The following is a 22,924-nucleotide window of genomic DNA, read 5'->3' as shown; positions in this document are numbered from 1 at the left end:
TGCTTCAGATGAGGGCCGCTCACTGGCCACCACTCACTCCGCAGCTAGAACCTGGAAGCAGTGCTTTTCACTCTGAAGACCTGCTTGTCTGTGGTCCGAGTTAGGTGAAATGGCCCTTGTCCTGATAATCTTGAAAGGTTCTTCTGGAACCCCATCACCTTAGTCATGGGAGCAGAAAGTGCAATATTTCCTTTTACCTGGTGGGTGGGAGGGAGGGAGGGAAAGGGACTTTATTTCTGAAAGAAAAATATATAAACAGATCTTCTACATTTATATTTTTAACTTTCTGTTAAGAAAACACTCCAATATTGCCTTGCCTTTTGAGCTCTTGCTACAGTCGCCTTTGCTACTGCTTAAAGAGAGAATTTACAGGTATAGATAAAGAACAAGACTGTTTTATTAAAAGCTTTATTCAACTTGAATATGATCATCTGTGCCAATTCTGTTAACAGCCCTCATCTGAGAAGTGCTTTGCTCTCTCCCACACTCATTTGAAAAGACCCTGAGGCTGCCAAAGATTGAGGGCAGGAGAAGGGGATGACAGAGGATGAGATGGTTGGATGGCATCACTGACTCAATGGACATGGGTTTGGGTGGACTCTGGGAGTTGGTGATGGACAAGGAGGCCTGGCGTGGTGCAGTTCATAGGGTTGCAAAGAGTCGGACATGACTGAGCGACTGAACTGATCCTGATACACTGGTCCTTACAGTGTGCCTGGAAGGCAAGAACTTAAACTAACACCTCCCTCTCATTCTTAGGCTGCTTCCTTCTAGATGGTGGTCCAAGCTGGCTCGACCATCCCCCTGTGCTCCTCCCAGAATTACCTGTGGCACCCACACCTGCAGCTTACTGCCTGGCCATCAGCTCTAGGACAGGACCATTTTAGAGTGAGGCCAGAATACAGCTCAGGGCTTTGGACAGTAAGGGTAGTGATGACTCCTTTTTGTGACCTGGCAAGTGACAGGTTTTCACATCCATGCACTGGCCTTGCACATACTCCCATGGCAAGGAACAAAAAAAGCCAGCAGAGCGGAGGCCATGGTTATGTGGAGAAGTGGTTCACTAACTGGACTAGGAGAGGATGAAGACAATTGCATGGCCAGGGCCTGGAGCTTACAGAAAAGGGAAGAGATAAAGGACAGGGGTCTACTTCCTTTGCAATGATCAAGGTATGAGTAGACTTCTGATCATGAGCTGACTCAATAAATTCAGTGCTCTCCCAACATGTTTTAGGAAACGATATGAGATACATGCAGCCCCAATTACTCTATCCATAGTACTCACACCACATTCCTTGTAAAGCAGTGGCCGAGAATCAACCACACTTCTCTTAACTGTATGATTCACATCATATCATGAACCCTGAGAGTTCTAAGAACTTTCTTCTCAAAAGTCACAGACAGGAAAGTGAGACAAAGTTAGCTGAAGGTTTCATAAAAGCTACATAATTAAATGGTAATACTCCCTCTCTCACAAAATGCCTTCTGTAAAAAAATCTCATTTTCAGCTAAAATGTGTGATTAATATCTCAAAAAGAAGAGATGATTTTGAGCACTGGAGCAAGTGACCAGGCAATTTTGGAGACCTGTCCAAAAATGCCAGGGTCAATAGACTGAAACTTGCCCCTGACCATCCTTGATAAAGTGGGTGTCTGTTCTGACTCCAGGGATGGTTCCCAGGAAAGGAGTCTTAGCCTTTCAACAGTTTTCAGTTCCCAGGACCTTGCCCGCAAGTGTGGTCAGTACTCATTTACTCACTTCTGATGTGTTCCCAAAGAAAATATTCTAGGAGACCAAGCTCATATCCAGCTTTTCTCCTTTTTTTGCAAATGAAGTAAACACCTGATGTAGGGGCTTCGTAAAAAACAGGTTTTCATGGGCTGCTCGCTGTTCTTCCCACGTGCTGGGTAAAGCTTCTGTTCCTGAAAAAAAAAAAAAAAAGGATCTGTCAATCTCACAGCGCTAATATTTGGAACCAGTGGAGCTTTTTTTTTCGTTTTTGGTCTGGAGCTGAGACAGCCTTGCCCCTTACTGGTCCAGTGAAATTTTGAGACCAGAAACACAGACTCTGCCATTTCCTTCTCGAGGGGATCTTCCCGACCCAGGGATCGAACCCAGGTCTCCTGCATTGCAGGCAGACGCTTTAACCTCTGAGCCACCAGGGAAGCCTAGACTCTGCCCAGAGAAATCTAGAAACCTATGATGTGAAACCTGCCTCCTAAAAACATTTTATCCTTTTTCTTGTTATTGTCCATTATGTTACATTTAACAACAGAAATCTCGGCCATAGCTAAAAAATTCCCATTCAGAGACCGGTCTGTGCAGAGCTAAGGGTATGCCGACTTGTCACATCTATTTGGCTTCACAGTGAAGCGAGGCTTTCACCACCACAGCGACCCTATGATGCAACCTCATCACCTGTCTAAGAGGGGTTTCCAATGAAAACAAATTGTAAGCTGAAAGAACTCTGGTGGCGGTGGACTGAGCAAAGGAGAAAGAAAAAGTTGGATAATTATGTTTACTACTTAACAAAGAGAAGAGGAAAACTGACAGAAATAGGGCAGATATTATTGGTATCTTTTCTGTATTTTTCTGTTCACAGTACAGAAACAGAAGATAATATCTCAACAGGACCAGCTGATATAGTCTCACTATTTCACTCTGTTTCAATCACGTGAATAACACAGAGCATATTATAATTTCTTCCTGGAGGCATCCTTCCTCTTACCTTGAGAAGTAACTGTGACGTCAGTTGGAAGGGTTGTCGTGAGGTCCTTATACAGCAGTCTAGCACAAAAGGGGAAGGACTGACCTTCCGGCTTCACTTTGTAAGTAAATGACAGCAAGTTGCACAATGAGTTTCTCTGCAAGGGCCCCACAAGAAAGGCTGCAAAGTCACTCTAATGGGGATGGGGATCAAAAGAGACACAAAGTATATGACAATTACAGCTCCAAGGCAATAAGTGGTTATGATGCATCAAACATGTCTACCAAAACAGGGCCCATTAATTAAATCTCAGAAATAAATGAAGGATAGAGAAAGGCCTGAAAAAAGGACAAATGATAGAGATTCATAAGATAATTAAGAGTTGGTAGCAGCCTAGAAGGCCTGTAAGAAGCACTTACTAAGTCAATGGCCAGAGGCTGGGGAGACACTATTTCTGCTAAGAACTCAGGGGATGTCACACGTTTGGCTGAAATGCTTCATGTCTACATTCACATGTCAGTATCTAACTGATAACCAGAAGCTTCGGTCATTCCAAATGCACAGAGAAATGTTAAGTTTGTAAGAGTCACTTATTTCCTGCTTGTATTCATTTCCTTTTTTTTCCCTGCTTTTTACTGCAACCCTAGCTCAGTTACAACCCTAAGAATGTAAGCCTGAGCTTAGTCAAAGATGGACAGCATTCCTCTATGGTATTTTCAGAAACCATTATTCTGCTTTGCACCTATTCCCAAGGCTCAGCAAAGATACCTGGCACACAGCAGGTCATCTACTGGGCCTTCACTGAATTAAAAATAAAGCAACTGTACCCTACCACTTTGTGAGAGGAAGGAAGGGTCAAGAAGTATAAAAGCTTGAGAATCACCGTTCATGAGTAAATAATCTCTTCACCAGTACCCATCCAGAGTTTCAACAGAAGAGGAGGTGGAAAACAGCTTGTATGTAAATAAGAAATGAGCATTAGGATGACAAGAGTCAAACTTCTGGCTTGGAATTATGAACCAATCTAAAGTACAAAAGAACATGTCCCTTTCTTTCAAGTCTATCTGGGCTCCCAAAATGCTTTATAAGATCACAGATACCTGAAGTCGTTCTGCCTGGTACTTCCTCCCTGAGTAAGCATTTAGGTATTCCCAGAGAACAAACAAGAAGTGCCGAGTATTAGTCTGTAGGTATTTTGCAGATATCTCTTCTAGGGGAATGAAGACTGGAACTGAATGGTGATGTATCCAAAGTGGTTTCTCCATGACAAGGTCCACAAAGTAGGAATCCAGCAGGTTCCCCTCGAAAGCAGTGCTGATGCAGACACAGACTCCTCGGCTGGTCAGCTTCCCGCTGATCCCTGGGACAAGACAGTGCCTTAAGGGACATGAGGCAAAGGCTTCATCTGTGCATCCCACGCTCCTCAACTCCACCCAGTACACACACCATGGGCTCAAATGCTCACTGAACGAATGTCTAGACTCTTTCTTCTGACTTTGACTCACTGAGTTTGTTTTCTTAAAACCACAGAATTGTGGGGGGAAAAAACATTCTAAGTATCAAATTATTGAAGAAGAGATTTTGAAATTTTCAATTTACCTATGGCTCCTTTTTTCCTGAGTGTCAAGTAACTTACGGTAGTACTCAGGTCTTCTCACAATCCTCTTATGATACAGATAATAGGTAAGTAAGTCCTCATTTTAATGGTCAAACAGAGACTTGAGGGGTTCAAACTATTTGAACAGTGGCATCAAGCAAACCAGCTGTAAAGGAAGTTCTAGCACACGGTCTAGCACATGTTGAATCACTACAATGAATAGTCTAAGCCAGTCACCAACCAATCTGCTGCTGCACAGGGGCCAGTTTTGCAGGTAAAGCTGCCTATGAATAGCATGCCAGTTCTGCATGTGTATGTCGGGGGGGTGGGGGGCAAAATTCAGTGTTAATGAAATAGGTCCAGGACTAATAATACATCTTGCAAACTATCTCACTAGACAGGAGACTCAGACTGAAACAAGTGAGAAAAAATTATACCTGTAAAACGATATGCCTGCAGAATGGCTTTCATGTTTTCCTGTTTTCTCTCCAAAATTTCTTGCTCACTAATCTCTAATATTTGGTCAGGTTCTACATTGGCAGTAGATGCTTTAACCTGCAAGACATGTAGCAGATTTATCTGGGTACAGAGGCATAATAGAAGTCCCATGCCCTCACCTACATGGGAAAAATGTAAACGCAGAGTATTTTTTTTATTAGGTTATGAATCAAGAAATGCTACTGTGGCCAGCCAGCTGGTGCTATGAATTCACAGCAGAGGAAGAATCTTGTGGGTTATATACAGTACCAGGAATCAGAAGTAGAAACTATGCTAGCCTGAAGAACAATGCATTTGGCTGCAGTATAGTCTTGTGAGAGGAGAAAGAAAAAGAGGTAAGGAAAGCCTAGGGTAAGCAAAAACAGCTGTAAAGAGGCAAAGCTGGTAAAGTTGGGTGAGACTGTGCAGGCTTTTAAGTGCCAGGATGAGAAATACTGATTATAAGTTGCACACTGTGAGCTACAACCCAGTAGATGCTATCAGACTAACTCCTTCTGAGACAACTACCCAAGCTGATGCAAATACCAAAAAGAAATAAGCAATCATGCAAGTAAACAAACAGAAAATGGCCCAAAGGCATCAGAGAACCACCAAAATAGCCAGACTGAAGACTAAAGATGAATGCGGAAGTTAGTTGGGTTTTCCTCCTCATAGTCCTGTTGATTTTTATCACATGGCATACAGGCCAAATAGAAAGCTTCAGGCTAGATTCTGCAGCAGTCTCGCAGCGCCAGGGCAACAGAAACTGGAGACTGAGGTTACCAGAGCAGACTTCCTATGGGCCAAGATATAGAAATGGGAACCCAACAGGCTGCATGACACTTGTCCTCCAGGCATAACAGAAAGAAGCTGCTGAAAATTAAAAAGCTGAGCAGACTGTGGAGGTCAGGGCCTGCCAAAGAAGACGGATCTTGACACATCTGTCCTAGCACACCCAAGCTTTCAAGTAAGGCCTCCACAAAGGACTACACTCTACGAATGAGGGCAAACCAGAAACAGGTGACCTCAGTTGGTTGATAGTGATGTGCCCTTACACTATCTGCCTGTCAGAAAAAAGCTGAAATTTTTTCTGCAAGAAGACAGCATAGTTCAGAATCCCTTTTTTTTTTTTCAAACACTACCCATCATTGAATTAAAAAGAAAAATTACCAAGCATATCAGGAAAGAGGAACAGATGTCTAAAAACCAGAAGGAAAAAGAAGACAACAGAAGCAGATCTGAGGGGATTCAGCTATTTGAGTTATTATCAGACATAGTCATTAACACAGATTAAAGGATGGAAAATTCATACCAAAGGGCTGGAATCTATTAAAAAGAATCAGATGAAAATCCTGAATCCAAAAAATACAGTTAACAGAAATCAGGAATTCAACGGGTTTAAAAGCTGACCAGATACATAAGAAAAGTGGAAAATAGGTATATTTTCATAGCTAGATTAAAGAAGAGTAAAGACATAAGAGAGATCACAGTAAGAACAAAAAATCCACACATGGAAACCCCAGAAACAAAGAAAAAGAACAAGACAGATACATTACTTGAAGAGATACTGGGCAAATTTTCCAAACAAATGAAAACTGCAAGTGATTAAGGAGTGCTATAACACAAAGCAGGATAAAGAAAGAAAACCAATCCTAGCTACATTATGATGTGAAACTGCTAAAACCCAAGGATAGAATCTTAAAAGCAGCCAGAGGAAAAAAGACACATTATATTCAAATAGTAAGACTAACATCTGAAAGAAACTATGGAACCAGAAGACAATGAAAAAATGTTTTTAAAGTATGAAAGAACATAAATTTCAACCTATAATTTGAATACCCAGTAAAAATATCCATTTAAACATGAAAAATAAAGTGAAATAAGGGTGCTTTCAGACAAAAATAGAGAATTTTCATTTACCCAGAAAAGCAATCCAACTCTTGAAAGGAGGTAGTAAAAAAAAAAGTTCTGTCCCGGGAAGGGAGTCTTAAAAAGAGAGAAGTTTCCAAACACCAGGAAACCTTCTCACTGCCGAATCTGTGCCGAGCTTTGGAAGCACAGAGGGCAACATAACAGGAAGAAAAAATAAATAAACAATTAAAACTCGAAGATTGCGAGTCCTACGGTAACTCCCCCACCGGGAAGCAGCGAGACGCGCCCTGCACGCGTCATTAGCAAGTGGGGGCTGGGCAGGGGAGGCAGCGCGGGCTGCATCGCTTAGAGTAAGAATCTGGCCTGAATACCCTGAGCACTATCTGAGCAAAATAATCTGGGCTAGCAAACCAGACTGTGGGATATCTACCACGCGAAAAGCCAGCCCCAACTTAAGACACCGCCAGGCCCGCGCACGGAACAAAGAATTGAACAGAGATAGCCGGCTGCAGACCTTCCCCCTCCAGTGACAGGCAGCCAGAGCCGGAAGGGCACAATCGCAGCCCCAGAGAGACATTATCTATAAAACTGTAAGCAGGCTTCTTTGCTAACTAAAACTTCTTGGGGGTCTGGACGGTTAACATCTGCCTAAGAAGGTGCGCCGGTTTTACACCCAGATAACCGAGTGGCGGGGAGGCGATAAGTCGCAGCATTGGCGCTCGCCAAACACCTCATCACTTGAGCTGCTCGGACCTGGGAAGAGCACAAAACTCAGGCCCAACTGAGTCTGCGCCTCTGAGGACTACCCGAGTGCCTGAACCTGAGCGGCTTGGACCTGGGAGGTACATGCAACCCAGGGCCAGCCTCGGATTGTTCCCGGCGGAACAACCTAGAGCCCGAGCAGTGTGGGCAGGAGGAGGCACGCTGTGCTGTGAGCGGCGGCAGACCCAGTGTGGCTGAGGCACTGCGAGCGCAGGCCAGTGTTATTTGTTTGCAGCATCCCACCCACCCCCCCCACACCGCGACTGAACAAAGAGAAGAAATACAGCTCCACCCATCAGAACACCGACACACAAGCTTCCCTAACCAGGAAACCTTGACAAGCCACCTGTACAAACCCACACACAGCGAGGAAAAGCCACAATAAAGAGAACTCCACAAACTGCCAGAATACAGAAAGGACACCCCAAACTCAGCAATTTAAACAAGATGAAGAGACAGAGGAATAGCCAGCAGATAAAGGAACAGGATAAATGCCCACCAAACCAAACAAAAGAGGAAGAGATAGGGAATCTACCTGATAAAGAATTCCGAATAATGATAGTGAAATTGATCCAAAATCTTGAAATTAAAGTGGAATCACAGATAAATAGCTTGGAGACAAGGATTGAGAAGATGCAAGAAAGGTTTAACAAGGACCTAGAAGAAATAAAAAGAGTCAATATATAATGAATAATGCAATAAATGAAATTAAAAACACTCTGGAGGCAACAAATAGTAGAATAACAGAGGCAGAAGATAGGATTAGTGAATTAGAAGATAGAATGGTAGAAATAAATGAATCAGAGAGAATAAAAGAAAAACAAATTAAAAGAAATGAGGACAATCTCAGAGACCTCCAGGACAATATTAAACGCTACAACATTGAATCATAGGGGTTCCAGAAGAAGAAGACAAAAAGAAAGACCATGAGAAAATACTTGAGGAGATAATAGTTGAAAACTTCCTAAAAAATGGGGAAGGAAATAATCACCCAAGTCCAAGAAACCCAGAGAATCCCAAACAGGAAAAACCCAAGGCGAAACACCCCAAGACACATATTAATCAAATTAACAAAGATCAAACACAAAGAACAAATATTAAAAGCAGCAAGGGAAAAACAACAAATAACACACAAGGGAAATCCCATAAGGATAACAGCTGATCTTTCAATAGAAACTCTTCAAGCCAGGAGGGAATGGCAAGACATACTTAAAATGATGAAAGAAAATAACCTACAGCCCAGATTATTGTACCCAGCAAGGATTTTATTCAAGTATGAAGGAGAAATCAAAAGCTTCTCAGACAAGCAAACCTGAGAGAATTCTGCACCACCAAACCATCTCTACAACAAATACTAAAGGATATTCTCTAGACAGGAAACACAAAAATGGTGTATAAATTCGAACCCCAAACAATAAAGTAAATGGCAACGGGATCATACTTATCAGTAATTACCTTAAACGTAAATGGGTTGAATGCCCCAACCAAAAAGACAAAGACTGGCTGAATGGATACAAAAACAAGACCCCTACATATGTTGTCTACAAGAGACCCACCTCAAAACAGGGGACACATACAGACTGAAAGTGAAGGGCTGGAAAACGATTTTCCATGCAAATAGGGACCAAAAGAAAGCAGGAGTAGCAATACTCATATCAGATAAAATAGACTTTAAAACAAAGGCTGTGAAAAGAGACAAAGAAGGTCACTACATAATGATCAAAGGATCAATCCAAGAAGGAGATATAACAATTATAAATATATATGCACCCAACATGGGAGCACCGCAGTATGTAAGACAAATGCTAACAAGTATGAAAGGAGAAATTAACAATAACACAATAATAGTGGGAGACTTTAATACCCCACTCACACCTATGGATAGATCAACTAAACAGAAAATTAACAAGGAAACACAAACTTTAAACGATACAATAGACCAGTTAGACCTAATTGATATCTATAGGACATTTCATCCCAAAACAATGAATTTTACCTTTTTCTCAAGCGCACATGGAACCTTCTCTAGGATAGATCACATCCTGGGCCATAAAGCTAGCCTTGGTAAATTCAAAAAAATAGAAATCATTCCAAGCATCTTTTCTGACCACAATGCAGTAAGATTAGATCTCAATTACAGGAGAAAAACTATTAAAAATTCCAACATATGGAGGCTGAACAACACGCTGCTGAATAACCAACAAATCACAGAAGAAATAAAAAAAGAAATCAAAATTTGCATAGAAACGAATGAAAATGAAAACACAACAACCCAAAACCTGTGGGACACAGTAAAAGCAGTCCTAAGGGGAAAGTTCATAGCAATACAGGCACACCTCAAGAAACAAGAAAAAAGTCAAATAAATAACCTAACTCTACACCTAAAGCAACTAGAAAAGGAAGAAATGAAGAACCTCAGGGTTAGTAGAAGGAAAGAAATCTTAAAAATTAGAGCAGAAATAAATGCAAAAGAAAGAAAAGAGACCATAGCAAAAATCAACAAAGCCAAAAGCTGGTTCTTTGAAAGGATAAATAAAATTGACAAACCATTAGCCAGACTCATCAAGAAACAAAGGGAGAAAAATCAAATCAATAAAATTAGAAATGAAAATGGAGAGATCACAACAGACAACACAGAAATACAAAGGATCATATGAGACTATTATCAACAATTATATGCCAATAAAATGGACAACGAGGAAGAAATGGACAAATTCTTAGAAAAGTACAACTTTCCAAAACTCAACCAGGAAGAAATAGAAAACCTTAACAGACCCATCACAAGCATGGAAATTGAAACTGTAATAAAAAATCTTCCAGCAAACAAAAGCCCAGGTCCAGACAGCTTCACAGCTGAATTCTACCAAAAATTTAGAGAAGAGCTAACACCTATCCTGCTCAAACTCTTCCAGAAAATTGCAGAGGAAGGTAAACTTCCAAACTCATTCTATGAGGCTACCATCACCCTATTACCAAAACCTGACAAAGATGCCACAAAAAAAGAAAACTACAGGCCAATATCACTGATGAACATAGATGCAAAAATCCTAAACAAAATTCTAGCAATCAGAATCCAACAACACATTAAAAAGATCATACACCATGACCAAGTGGGCTTTATCCCAGGGATGCAAGATTCTTCAATTCTTCAATATCCAAATTGAAAAATCAATCAATGTAATACACCACATTAACAAATTGAAAAACAAAAACCATATGATTATCTCAATAGATGCAGAGAAAGCCTTTGACAAAATTCAACACCCATTTATGATAAAAACTCTCCAGAAAGCAGGAATAGAAGGAACATACCTCAACATAATAAAAGCTATATATGACAAACCCACAGCAAACATTATCCTCAATGGTGAAAAATTGAAAGCATTTCCTCTAAAGTCAGGAACAAGACAAGGGTGCCCACTTTCACCATTACTATTCAACATAGTTTTGGAAGTTTTGGCTACAGCAATCAGAGCAGAAAAAGAAATAAAAGGAATCCAAATTGGAAAAGAAGAAGTAAAACTCTCACTATTTGCAGATGACATGATCCTCTACATAGAAAACCCTAAAGACTCCACCAGAAAATTACTAGAACTAATCAATGATTATAGTAAAGTTGCAGGATATAAAATCAACACACAGAAATCCCTTGCATTCCTATACACTAATAATGAGAAAACAGAAAGAGAAATTAAGGAAACAATTCCATTCACCATTGCAACGAAAAGAATAAAATACTTAGGAATATATCTACCTAAAGAAACTAAAGACCTATATATAGAAAACTATAAAACACTGGTGAAAGAAATCAAAGAGGACACTAATAGATGGAGATATATACCATGTTCATGGATTGGAAGAATCAATATAGTGAAAATGAGTATACTACCCAAAGCAATTTATAGATTCAATGCAATCCCTATCAAGCTACCAACATTATTCTTCACAGAGCTAGAACAAAAAATTTCACAATTTGTATGGAAATACAAAAAACCTCGAATAGCCAAAGCGATCTTGAGAAAGAAAAATGGAACTGGAGGAATCAACCTACCTGACTTCAGGCTCTACTACAAAGCCAAAGTTATCAAGACAGTATGGTACTGGCACAAAGACAGAAATATAGATCAATGGAACAAAATAGAAAGCCCAGAGATAAATCCACGCACATATGGACAGCTTATCTTTGACAAAGGAGGCAAGAATATACAGTGGATTAAAGACAATCTCTTTAACAAGTGGTGCTGGGAAATCTGATCAACCACTTGTAAAAGAATGAAACTAGAACACTTTCTAACACCATATACAAAAATAAACTCAAAATGGATTAAAGATCTCAACGTAAGACCAGAAACTATAAAACTCCTAGAGGAGAACATAGGCAAACACTCTCTGACATACATCACAGCAGGATCCTCTATGACCCACCTCCCAGAATATTGGAAATCAAAGCAAAAATAAATAAATGGGACCTAATTAAACTTAAAAGCTTCTGCACATCAAAGGAAACTATTAGCAAGGTGAAAAGACAGCCTTCAGAATGGGAGAAAATAATAGCAAATGTAGTAACCGACAAACAACTAATCTCAAAAATATACAAGCAACTCCTACAGCTCAACTCCAGAAAAATAAATGACCCAATCAAAAAATGGGCCAAAGATCTAAATAGACATTTCCAAAGAAGACATACAGATGGCTAACAAACACATGAAAAGATGCTCAACATCACTCCTTATCAGAGAATTGCAAACCAAAACCATTATGAGGTACCATTTCACGCCAGTCAGAATGGCTGCGATCCAAAAGTCTACAAATAATAAATGCTGGAGAGGGTGTGGAGAAAAGGGAACCCTCTTACACTGTTGGTGGGAATGCAAACTAGTACAGCCACTATGGAGAACAGTGTGGAGATTCCTTAAAAAACTGGAAATAGAACTGCCTTATGATCCAGCAATCCCATTGCTTGGCATACACACTGAGGAAACCAGAAGGGAAAGAGACACGTGTACCCCAATGTTCATCTCAGCACTGTTTCTAATAGCCAGGACATGGAAGCAACCTAGATGTCCATCAGCAGATGAATGGATAAGAAAGCTGTGGTACATATACACAATGGAGTATTACTCAGCCATTAAAAAGAATACATTTGAGTCAGTTCTAATGAGGTGGATGAAACTGGAGCCTATTATACAGAGTGAAGTAAGCCAGAAGGAAAAACATAAATACAGTATACTAATGCATATATATGGAATTTAGAAAGATGGTAATGATAACCCTGTATACGAGACAGCAAAAGAGACACTGATGTATGGAGCAGTCTTATGGACTCTGTGGGAGAGGGAGAGAGTGGGAAGTTTTGGGAGATCTTTGTCAAAATTCACCACATGCTGGGTCATATTCTTCAATCACAATGGAATTAAGCTACAAATCAATAACTAAAAAAATTAATTAACAAATCCAATTTTTAGATATTATGCAGTATACTTCTTAAACTGATGGGACAAAGGAGATATCACAATGGAAATCAAAAATATTTTGAACTGAAATGATAATGAAAACATATCAAAACTTGCAAGATATAGCTAAAGCCATGTGCTATGCATATTTGTGTCCCTCAAACTTCATGCTGAAATCTAATGCCCAGTGTGATGGTATTTGGAGGTGGGGCCTTTGGGAGGTGATTAGGTCATAGCTGGAGAGCCTTCATTAGTGTCCTTATAGTGTCTGGAATTAGTGTTCTTATAAATGAGATGCCAAAGCACTAGCTTGCCCCTTGTGCCATGTGATGTTACAATGAGAAGACCACAATCAAAGAGGTAGTAAGGGGGACTCCCCTGGTGGTCCACTGGTTAAGAATCTGCCTGCCAATGCAGGGGATGCAAGTTCAATCCCTGGTCTGGGTAGATCCCACATGCTGCAGAGCAACTAAGCCCAAGTACCACACTACCAAAGCCCACGCTCTGGAGCCTGTGTGCCGTAACTACCAAAGAAGTCACCACGAGTCCGTGCGCTGCAGCAACAAAGACCCAGTGCAGCCCAAAATAAAATATTCTTTTAAAAAGAAGTAATAAGTCCTCTGACACTAAATTTGCCAGTGTCATAATCCTAGATTTCCCAGCAACTACAACTGTGAAAAATAAATATTTGTTGCTTATAAGCCATCTAGTTTACGTATTTTTGTTATTGTGGCCCATGTGGATTAAGACAGTATGCTTAGAGGGAAATTTAGAACTTTAAACACATACAGAAGAAAAAAAAAGACTTAAAAAACAGTTAAGTATTCATCCCAAGAAACTAGAAGATATATGCCATGTACAATGACTGGAAGGCACAATACTAAAAAGATTTCAACTCTTTCCAAATGGATGTATAGATTTAGTGCAATTTCCATCAAAATTAAAGGAGGTTTCTTTTCAGAAACTGACAGCCAATTCCCAAATTTATGTGAAATTTGAGGGGCCAAGAATGGCCAAGATAATTCTGAAGAGTAAGACCTAAACGACAGGAATCAAAACTTTTCAGTAATAAACCTCTGGTACCTGCACAAAGACCAACAGACCAATGGAACAGAACAATTCAAAGATGGGCCCGCAGCAGACCCAAAGATCCACTGCAATCAATGGGGAAGAGTGACCTTCAAGCAGTGGTACTGAGTGAACTGCATACCCATATGGAAAAAAACAGCAAGTGTGACCTTCAGGGACTTCCCTCGAAGTCCAGCGGCTGGGCCTGTGTGCTCCCAATGCAGGGCGCCTGGGTTTGGTCTCTGGTCAGGAGCTAGATCCCATATGCTGCAACTGAGACTGCATGCCACAACTACAGATCCAGAGTGCCATTAACCAAGACCTGGTGCAGCAAAATAAATACTGTTTTAAAAGAAGTAGTAGTACGACTTTTTTTTCACACTATGTTACACAAAAATCAATTCCAGAAGGACTGTATTTCTGAAAGTAAAAAGTAAAATAAAAACTTTCAGAAAGTAACACAGAACATCTTTGTGTTCTTAAGTTAGGCAGATATTTATTCAAAGGAAACATGAAGTTAGATTCTTAAATCAAGCCTCATTAAAATGAAGACTTTCTCCTCATCATCACAAGATGTCACAGGAGAGTGAAAAGGCAAGTTCGTCTTTAAAAGAAGATTTGGAATACAGATACAAAACAAGGTACTTCTAACCAAAATGTGTAAAAAATTCTACAATAAGAGATATACAACCCAATAAAAATTCTGCAGAAGTTCTGAAAAGTTCATTTCACAAGACTTTCAAGTGTCCAAAAAAGGTACTTAAAATCATTAATTAAAAGAACTCAAATTAATTCACAGTGACTTACTATTATACTCTCACTAGAATGATAATTTTTTAAAACTGACAATATCAAGTATTGGGAAAGATGAAAAAAAATGGAAATCCTATATACTGTTGCTGGTAATGTAAAATTGGTACAATCAGTCTCAAATTCTGTTTGACAGCATTTACTACAGATAATCTTTGTACCCTGTGACCCAGCAATTCAACAGAAAAGTACGTCTTTTTACATCAAAAGAGCATGAAGAATACTGCATTATTCTTAATACCCACAAAGTGAAAAACCCAAATAATGTAAATGTCACCAACAGTTCAATAAGTAAAGAAATTGTGGGATATTTTCTAAAATGGAATAATTATATAGCAATAAAAAAGAATGACCAGCGGACTTCTCTAGTGACCTAGTAGCCAAGACTCCATGCTCTCAATACAGGGGTTCCTGATTTGATTCCTGGTCAGGGAACTAAGATCTCACATGCCACAACTAAAAGATTCAGCACAACCAAATAAAATAAGTACATACATTGTTGCTGTTCAGTGGCTAAGAAAGACCACTGCTGCTGCTGCTGCTGCTGCTGCTGCTAAGTCGCTTCAGTCATGTCCGACTCTGTGCAACCCCATAGATGGCAGCCCACCAGACTCCCCCATCCCTGGGATTCTCCAGGCAAGAACACTGGAGTGGGCTGCCATTTCCTTCTCCAGTGCATGAAAGTGAAAAGTGAAAGTGAAGTTGCTCAGTCGTGTCCGACCCTCAGTGACCCCATGGACTGCAGCCTTCCAGGCTCCTCCATCCATGGGATTTTCCAGGCAAGAGTACTGGAGTGGGATGTCATTGTCTTCTCCAAGAAAGACCTCAGCATGCACCAAAATGGATGAACCTCATAGAGAAATCAATCCGCAAAAGAAGACAGACAGAACAGAGTTCATACATTTTTCATTTATATAAAGCTCAAAAATAAGTAAAACCAGTGTTATGATAACAGAAACCAGAATAGTGTTACCTTGAAGGAAATGACTAGGAGGATGGAGGAGGGAGACTTCTCAGGTACTGGTAATAGTCTACACCTTGATTTGTGTGGTACTTACCAGAGTATGCTCATCTCTATAAAAGGATCTTTAGATTTGTGCACTATATACACGTTATATACACACGTATTTATCTATCTATATTAATATATAGATACATATTTTCTCTTTACTAAAAAAAAGAAAGGGAAGAGGGAGGAAGAGAAGAAATGGAGACAAGGAAGAGAAAGAGAAGAAAAAGAAGGAAGGCTGAGGACGCTTGTGACTGAGCAAGAAAACTTGTAATTTAATGAAAAATGTAGTATTTTATGAACATTTTCTTGGCTGTGCAAAATGTATTGGAAAATATAAATATTAGAAGAGAACCAACTAGCAGACTACTGCAATAATCCTACCATCTAAAACCTGGTAAATATTAAGACCCATGTGTATAATGCACAAGCTATGGTAAGGAGGAGGTGGAGGAGGGGGGCACAAAGACAATCTAAAGAATTTGACAGGTTTTACTAATTGGATCTGGGCTAGAGAGAAAGCTTAAAAGAAGGAAAAGTCAAAGTTTACTGTGAAGTTTCAAGTTGGGTGAAAGATTATTCTAGAAAGATGGTATTAATGACAAAAGTACTAATGACTCAAGTCTGGCTGAAACTAAGGTAAGAGGCTCATGTCCATGAGGGCAGGTTAAGAGATTATGATGAATTCACTTGACCCATTAGTAAGGCCTGCCAACTGTTAGATGATATTGATATCAGCTGACTCTATAGCTGTGATTACTTGAGGGATCAAGGACTGAAATTGCTCCAGTTAAGACCACAGGTAAAACTTATTATTCAGATTTGCTTATCCCAGATCATGTTAGGTTTTTACACTCCAGGAAAGCCTGCCAATATCAATCACACTTCTACTCACTCTGGCTTGACGCTGTTTCACTTCAGCCCTCAGCTTATCTCGTAGACGTTTCAGTTCATGAATCCTGGCTTCAAGAGCTTGTGCATTCTGTGGCTCTTCCAATTTTTTACGGGATTTGCTCACTTGAGTCTCTAGTCTTTCCAAGTGAGCTAAAACACCTGCGGGAAGTAAAAAGGAACTTTCAAACAAAGCTAAGGATTTCTAAGTCCAGGAACAGGAAGCACTTCAGGGAAGAACAGATGGTGACCCTTTCCCCAGAACTTTGTGGTCAGTTAAATTGTAGATAACAATTGCCAACAATTTATAAAACTAGAGGAGCTGACAACAAGAAGTCAATGGTCAGCAACCACTTAGGCAGAACCTACAAGTTCTGACCTACAAGTGGTTACTTACTAGGCCATTGTTCAAAAAGGGAATCATCTAAATATAGCTACTCTTAGTTATCTGTGATAATAGTGACCCAGAGGAAAAACAGGGTCAGAAAAAGGTTTTTTTAAATTGGGTTTTACACAAGTTTTCCCAAAGTGGTACTGTGTAACTGTTGGATTTAGACATCCATAAAGACTTGAGTATTCTGAAGCCCTGAAAAGTATCAGGAGCATAGAACTATAAAGGCACACACTAAAAGGAACTGTCCACCAAAACTACTGGGCATTAGACAGGAAAACAAGCTCACCAACGGACAGAAACTGGCAATCTCAGTTTCCAAGAGACTAAAGACCAATATAGTTGAGGTCCTAGCTTTAAAATGCTAATCAACTCTAGCAATGAAGCATCTGCGAACACTTCCTACATATTAAGACACTTACACCAGATCCTTTACTTGCAAAGCATGTAAAGAATTAAAGCGTTTTTATCTCCTATACATTATGCATCTGCTAAATGCTTCAATGAAAAGCATCAAAACAATTACCTAAGTTCCACAACCACCACAATATTATTTTCCTCCATTTTTTCAGATGAAGCAATCAAGGCAGAGAAAGGTAAAATAGCTTGCTCAAGGTAACAATATTTATAATGACACAGCCAGACTCAAACCCAGGTCTCACCAACACTGGTCACTGCCTGGCAAGGCCCCTTCCACAGGAGTAATGCGGGAAATGGCCTCCCAAAAGTTCTGAGAAGAAAAGAAGGCTCACTGGCTAGAACTGCAGCTCTGAATACGAACATTTAGCACACTATTGTGGAGAAGGCACTGGCGACCCACTCCAATACTCTTGTCTGGAAAATCCCACGGACGGAGGAGCCTGGTAGGCTGCAGTCCACGGGATCGCTAAGAGTCGGACACGACTGAGCGACTTCACTTTCACTTTTCACTTTCATGCATTGGAGAAGGAAATGGCAACCCACTCCAGTATTCTTGCCTGGAGAATCCCAGGGACGGAGGAGCCTGGTGGGCTGCCGTCTATGGGGTCGCACACAGTCTGGCACGACTGATGAGACTTAGCAGCAGCAGCAGCATACTATTGCATGCAGCCTACTGGTCGAAAAAGGGAAAAGAGCTTAGAAATAAGTCATTTTTCCTGCTCCAATGATCTCAGCTGCCTTTAAGTCTTCCATGTTAGTTTAGTTCACCATCCTACTCCCAAACTTCAGGTTAGAGGGCAAACGGGCTTTCAGCCTGAGAATTATTTTGAGGAGCAGCAGTTAAATGTGAACCTTTGAATACCTCCGCGAGACTCGCCGTCTTGTCTTAAAGTATTTGCCAGCTCCATCTCCTCCTCAGATTTTCAAAGGCCTTCCTAGAAAAGTTGTCCATGCACCAGTAATTGCGTTATCCTTGCGGGCAAAAGAAAATGCCAAGAATGTATTCACACTCACGACAAACCCACAGGGCCGGCCCACACAACGCAGACACGCACCCCTGAGCCCCGACACCGCAAGCGTATTCGCTAGGACGCCCCTTCACTGACTCGCCCGGCCCATCCCCAGGTGCGAGTCGGCCTCTACCTCCCGGTCCCTGCGCGCTGCCGCGGCACCACGCCTCTGGATCCCCTCTCTGGGTGTCCTCGCACACGGAAGGGGCTGTTAAGAGGCCTGTCAGCCTTCCACCCTGGTCAGAGCCCCGTCCGCCACTGGGTCTGGCTTTCCCTTTATCACTTCTCCTCTTGCTCACTCTAGCCAGGGTCAAGAATTCCCGCCATCCTCGGCTTCAAAATCAAGCCAAGCGGTCCCAGCGTGCTTTGCGCTCCCACCGTACAAAAACATGGCAGCGCCCAGGGCCCCTCCCTGATCCCGGCATGCACCGCGGGGTAGGCCCGGCCTTTCTGTTGAGCAGGAAGATGGCGGCCTCTGGCGGAGAGCCGCAGATCCTGGTACAGTACTTGGTGTTACGAAAGGATCTAACACAGCCTCCGTTTTCCTGGCCAGCAGGCGCAGTGGTTGCACAGGCCTGTCACGCAGCCACCGCGGCCTTGCACCTTCACCGCGACCACCCGCACACAGCAGCTTACCTCCGGGAGCTAGAGCGCATGCGCAAGGTGGTCCTCGAGGTGAGGCACTAGGAAGAGGGGTGGGACCTTGAGGACGTTGGACCGGAAGTGGGTGTAGTTTTGAGTCCGGGCGCCTAACATCATGGAGTGGGTGTGGCGTGTGTGTGTGTGTGTGTGTGTGTGTGTGTGTGTGTGGCATGTGTGTGTGTGTGCGCGCGCGCGTGGGCGCGCGCCTAACATCATGGAGTGGGTGTGGCATTAGTGTGTGTGGGGGGCGCCTATCATCATGGAGTGGGTGTGGCATTTGTGTGTGTGTGTGGGGGGCGCCTAACATACAGTGGGTGTGGCGCGTGTGTGCGTGTGTGTGTGGAAACGGTTCTGGGGCTTGAGCTACTGCCCAGCGAGCCTTACCTAAACAGGGCGGGGCCTGACGGTGTGAGGAGTGGACACCCGGCTGGTTATAAATGCTTTCTGCGCCGCTTCGGTCTCACCTGTGTCCCTCTTAAATAGATGCTTGTGAGGGCGAAGGGCTTTCTACCCGCCTTTCTACCTGAGTGCTTTGCTGGCCTTTTAATGGCTGTGCCGAAAAGTACAGTCCTTATCCCTCTCCAGAAAACCGATCCAGAAGGGTAGGGACTCAGGGTTCCTTATTGCAAGTGAAATCAAACTGAAGCATTTACCTGGGTCTGACCCCAAAATTTGAAAATAAATGTGAACCCTAGTGTGATTTGAACCTAGCATCAGAGGTAAGGTTCTTTCTACAGATGGCCAAACAGATCTTACCCTTACCTTCTGTCAGTTCTAGAAGGTAGAACTCTAGAAACGTATCTTAAGAAAATAACAAGATGCACCCAAAGAGCATTGCACAAAGATACTCATAGGGGCGTTTTATAATAGTAAAAAATGTGGAAATCATTAAATTTCCAATACGATGAGTTGGCTAAACTTCGGCCCTGATAATGGATTATTATGAAACTGGCCTAAGTGACACGACTGAGCGACTGAACTGAACTGAGCCTCCTAAGTCGTGTTTTTGAAGTACATTTAGCTGGCGTGCAAGAGTGCTCATGACGTGGTGCTCACTGAACTATATTCTACATACAAAATGATCCAGATTATGAAAGGAAAAACTAAGTAAATACGTCCAAATACTAAATAGTGGAATTTTGTTTTTTAGGTAATGCTTCTCTCTGTTTTTACTTTTCTACATTAAGCACATATTTTATAATGAAAAAATGATTGCTTTCATTTTAAAGCAGCTTTCTTCTCATTATAAAATTTATCTTAATAACTGAGGTGGAGGGTTGGGGGTAATTCCTTCTCGGCTAGCTGGCAAAAGCATTATTTTTCAAGAGAAAACTTGCTGTTGAGTGTTGAAACATCAAATAGTAACCTGCAGGGAGAAGTCCTGAGAATCTGTAAGGCAGAAAAGAAACAGATAGTCTTTCCTTTGGATTCTTTTTATAGGACTTTTATAGGAAGACTTCAAGAAATCATGTGGTTTGGACATCTCCCTCTCTCTTGCTTTTAGCAGATAAAATATTTACCCCTTTTCTCAGATGAGACATCTGAAGCCCAGAGATTAGGTGACTCCTCTGAGTTTAAAAGACATGTCATGAGTCTGTTGTTAGCTGTGACTCAAGAAAGGGACTTAGGAGTCACCACTGATTAAATAAAGGTGCTCCTGTAGCCACAAAGACCAATAAGATATAAGACAATGCCATGATTAACTCCGTTTACTGTTTACTGTGTGCCAGACACAGATCTGAGCCTAATTTCACTGAATCTCATTACTACTAGGAAGCATTATCATCCCATTTTACAGGGGGGAAACAAAGATTTAGCTAAGCCACACAACTTATCAGAGATCACACAATGAGTAAGGGGTGCAAAGTTAAAGTGTTAGTTGCTCAGTTGTGTCCAACTCTTTGTGACCCCATGGACTGTAGCCCACCAGGTTCCTCTGTCCATGGAATTCTCTGGGCAAGAATACTGGAGTGGGCAGCCATTCCCTTCTCCAGGAGATCTTCTCAACCCAGGGATCAAACCCAGGTCTCCTGCATTGCAGGTAGGTTCTTTACCATCTGAGCCACCAGAGAAGCCCAGAAAGTGGTACAGCAAGGGTTTGAACTCACTCTAACTTTACTATGCTGCTCCTGGTGCTGAAAAAGGAAGGAAGGGAAGTCAATGCAAGTCCTTCAGCATGCCCAAAGGACTCAATAGATTAAGAGTAGCAATCCCAGCATCCTCTACTTTGATAAGACAAACCTCTGGTTATCTTAGTGGCTTCTGCTTTTCTAGGCAATATATATGTGTATATATATATATACACACACACACACCTTATGCAACATAACACACTAACGATCTTTATTTTCTGAGTGATGGCTTTACTATTTCCTGTAATGAGATTCGCATGGGTGATAAAGATGATGAGAAACGATTTCTGAAAGACACGAGAGAATCATTTGCCCACCATTGAGTTAACAAGGGGGAACTATCCCAGCAGTAAGAAAATCCTTCTTGGTTTGTGTGGACTGGGGTGGAAGTAGGAGGGAGGTGGAAGTGATGTGATTTTAGAAAGCCTTCCAGTAGTCAACTCTTAACGTCAGAGCTGGCTGTGGGATTAGTGATGGCTGTTTAGTCACCAGAACTAGAAAATGCATAGAGCATAATTACTGATAGAGCCCCTCAGCATCTCAGGAGGGGAGAGATAAAGCTCCATTTTATACATAGGAATATTAAACCTTACCCCACTCCCACCCCTTCAGAGAGTGAATGGCAAATGGAGCGATGAAGCTGTTGCTTCTGGAGACATTCTCTACAGCGCCTTCTTTGGTAGAGCTGTTACTCCACTTTCAGTTAAGAGGAGTCCCCCTTCATACTTTTTTTTTTTGCTTTTGCTTTTTGTTACTTCCTAAGTGGGCTTTTCAGCCTGTGTTCTGCTCCTTTCAGGCCCCGGATGAGACCACCTTAAAGTTGCTGGCAGAGACGCTGCAACAGAAGAACATTGACCACAAGCTGTGGATGGAGCAGCCAGAGAATATACCCACTTGCATTGCGCTCCGTCCCTACCCCAAGGAAGAAGTGAGCCAGTATTTGAAGAAGTTCCGATTGTTCAAATGACTGACGTTATCCATTGCTTTGTTATGTTTGCGTATCAGCTGAATCCAGAAACTACATGCCATCCATCCCTAAGCACCGCGTACTCCTTTCAATGACAATTCCCTCTTCCTTTTAAATTCTGGTAGTTTTTATTTTTTCTTGGCCATGCCAAATGGCTTGTGGGATCTTAGTTCTCCAACCAGGGATTGAACCCACACTCTTGGCAGTGCAGAATCCTAACCACTGGACTGCCAGAGAATCCCCAAATTATGACAGTTTCTTGAAGGTCAAACACATGTTCATATTAAAGTTGTCATTAATAAGTATTTCCTCTTACTTTTAATTAATAAGTTCAGATGGGGAAGGTCAGTGAGTAGTAGTATCATCTATGGGTCATTGCTCAAACAGAAGATTTGGTTAGACTTCTATATAGGGTCAAGGAAATGCCCTTACTTTTTTGTTAGAATTAATATAGTTCTTTCAATCACCCAGGTTTAAAACTTAGCCTTTAAAGTCCTTATCTCTTACTCATTTTCAGGTCTTATAATCGTTGAATCTAGGACACCATCAGATTTAAGATACACAGTAATTTTTACCTGTTGTTAAGAAAGGAGAAATGCTGCCAGTTGAGACATACAATTAACTGAAAGATGTATTCCAGTTTCAAAGATATAAAATTTGTTTAGTAAAATATGTCAATACCACATCTATTTTCTTATAGCTTCCAGTGCCACTAC

General features: G+C 41.4%; 2 protein-coding genes across 4 annotated transcripts; one reads left to right on the top strand and one right to left on the bottom strand.

The window, feature by feature from the left end:
• Positions 1 to 57: 57 nt before the first annotated feature.
• On the bottom strand, positions 58 to 18,889 carry CENPO (centromere protein O). Of its 3 annotated transcripts, XM_005895677.3 has the most exons (8): positions 18,601 to 18,740; positions 18,320 to 18,429; positions 16,651 to 16,808; positions 4,742 to 4,859; positions 3,808 to 4,067; positions 2,729 to 2,900; positions 1,759 to 1,922; positions 58 to 197 (listed from the first exon to the last, which is right to left on the bottom strand). In XM_005895677.3, the coding sequence occupies exons 2-7, from the start codon at positions 18,363 to 18,365 to the stop codon at positions 1,786 to 1,788; spliced, it is 891 nt and encodes a 296-aa protein (XP_005895739.1). In that variant the 5' UTR covers positions 18,366 to 18,429; positions 18,601 to 18,740; the 3' UTR covers positions 58 to 197; positions 1,759 to 1,785. The 3 variants fall into 3 exon arrangements, with proteins under 3 accessions (XP_005895739.1, XP_070235319.1, XP_070235318.1); XM_070379218.1 differs by lacking the exons at positions 58 to 197; positions 18,601 to 18,740 and adding an exon at positions 18,767 to 18,889 and having other exon boundaries at positions 224 to 1,922; XM_070379217.1 differs by lacking the exon at positions 58 to 197 and having other exon boundaries at positions 224 to 1,922.
• Positions 18,874 to 22,513, top strand: PTRHD1 (peptidyl-tRNA hydrolase domain containing 1). The gene is made up of 2 exons (XM_005895676.3): positions 18,874 to 19,142; positions 22,038 to 22,513. The coding sequence occupies exons 1-2, from the start codon at positions 18,891 to 18,893 to the stop codon at positions 22,206 to 22,208; spliced, it is 423 nt and encodes a 140-aa protein (XP_005895738.1). The 5' UTR covers positions 18,874 to 18,890; the 3' UTR covers positions 22,209 to 22,513.
• The last annotated feature ends 411 nt before the right edge of the window (positions 22,514 to 22,924 follow it).

The sequence above is a fragment of the Bos mutus genome, chromosome 11 (genome assembly GCF_027580195.1).
Source record: "Bos mutus isolate GX-2022 chromosome 11, NWIPB_WYAK_1.1, whole genome shotgun sequence".
In the NCBI taxonomy this organism is placed as follows: domain Eukaryota; kingdom Metazoa; phylum Chordata; class Mammalia; order Artiodactyla; family Bovidae; genus Bos; species Bos mutus.
Note: the sequence above shows the minus strand (reverse complement) of the source record. Positions and strands in the feature narration are given on the sequence as shown.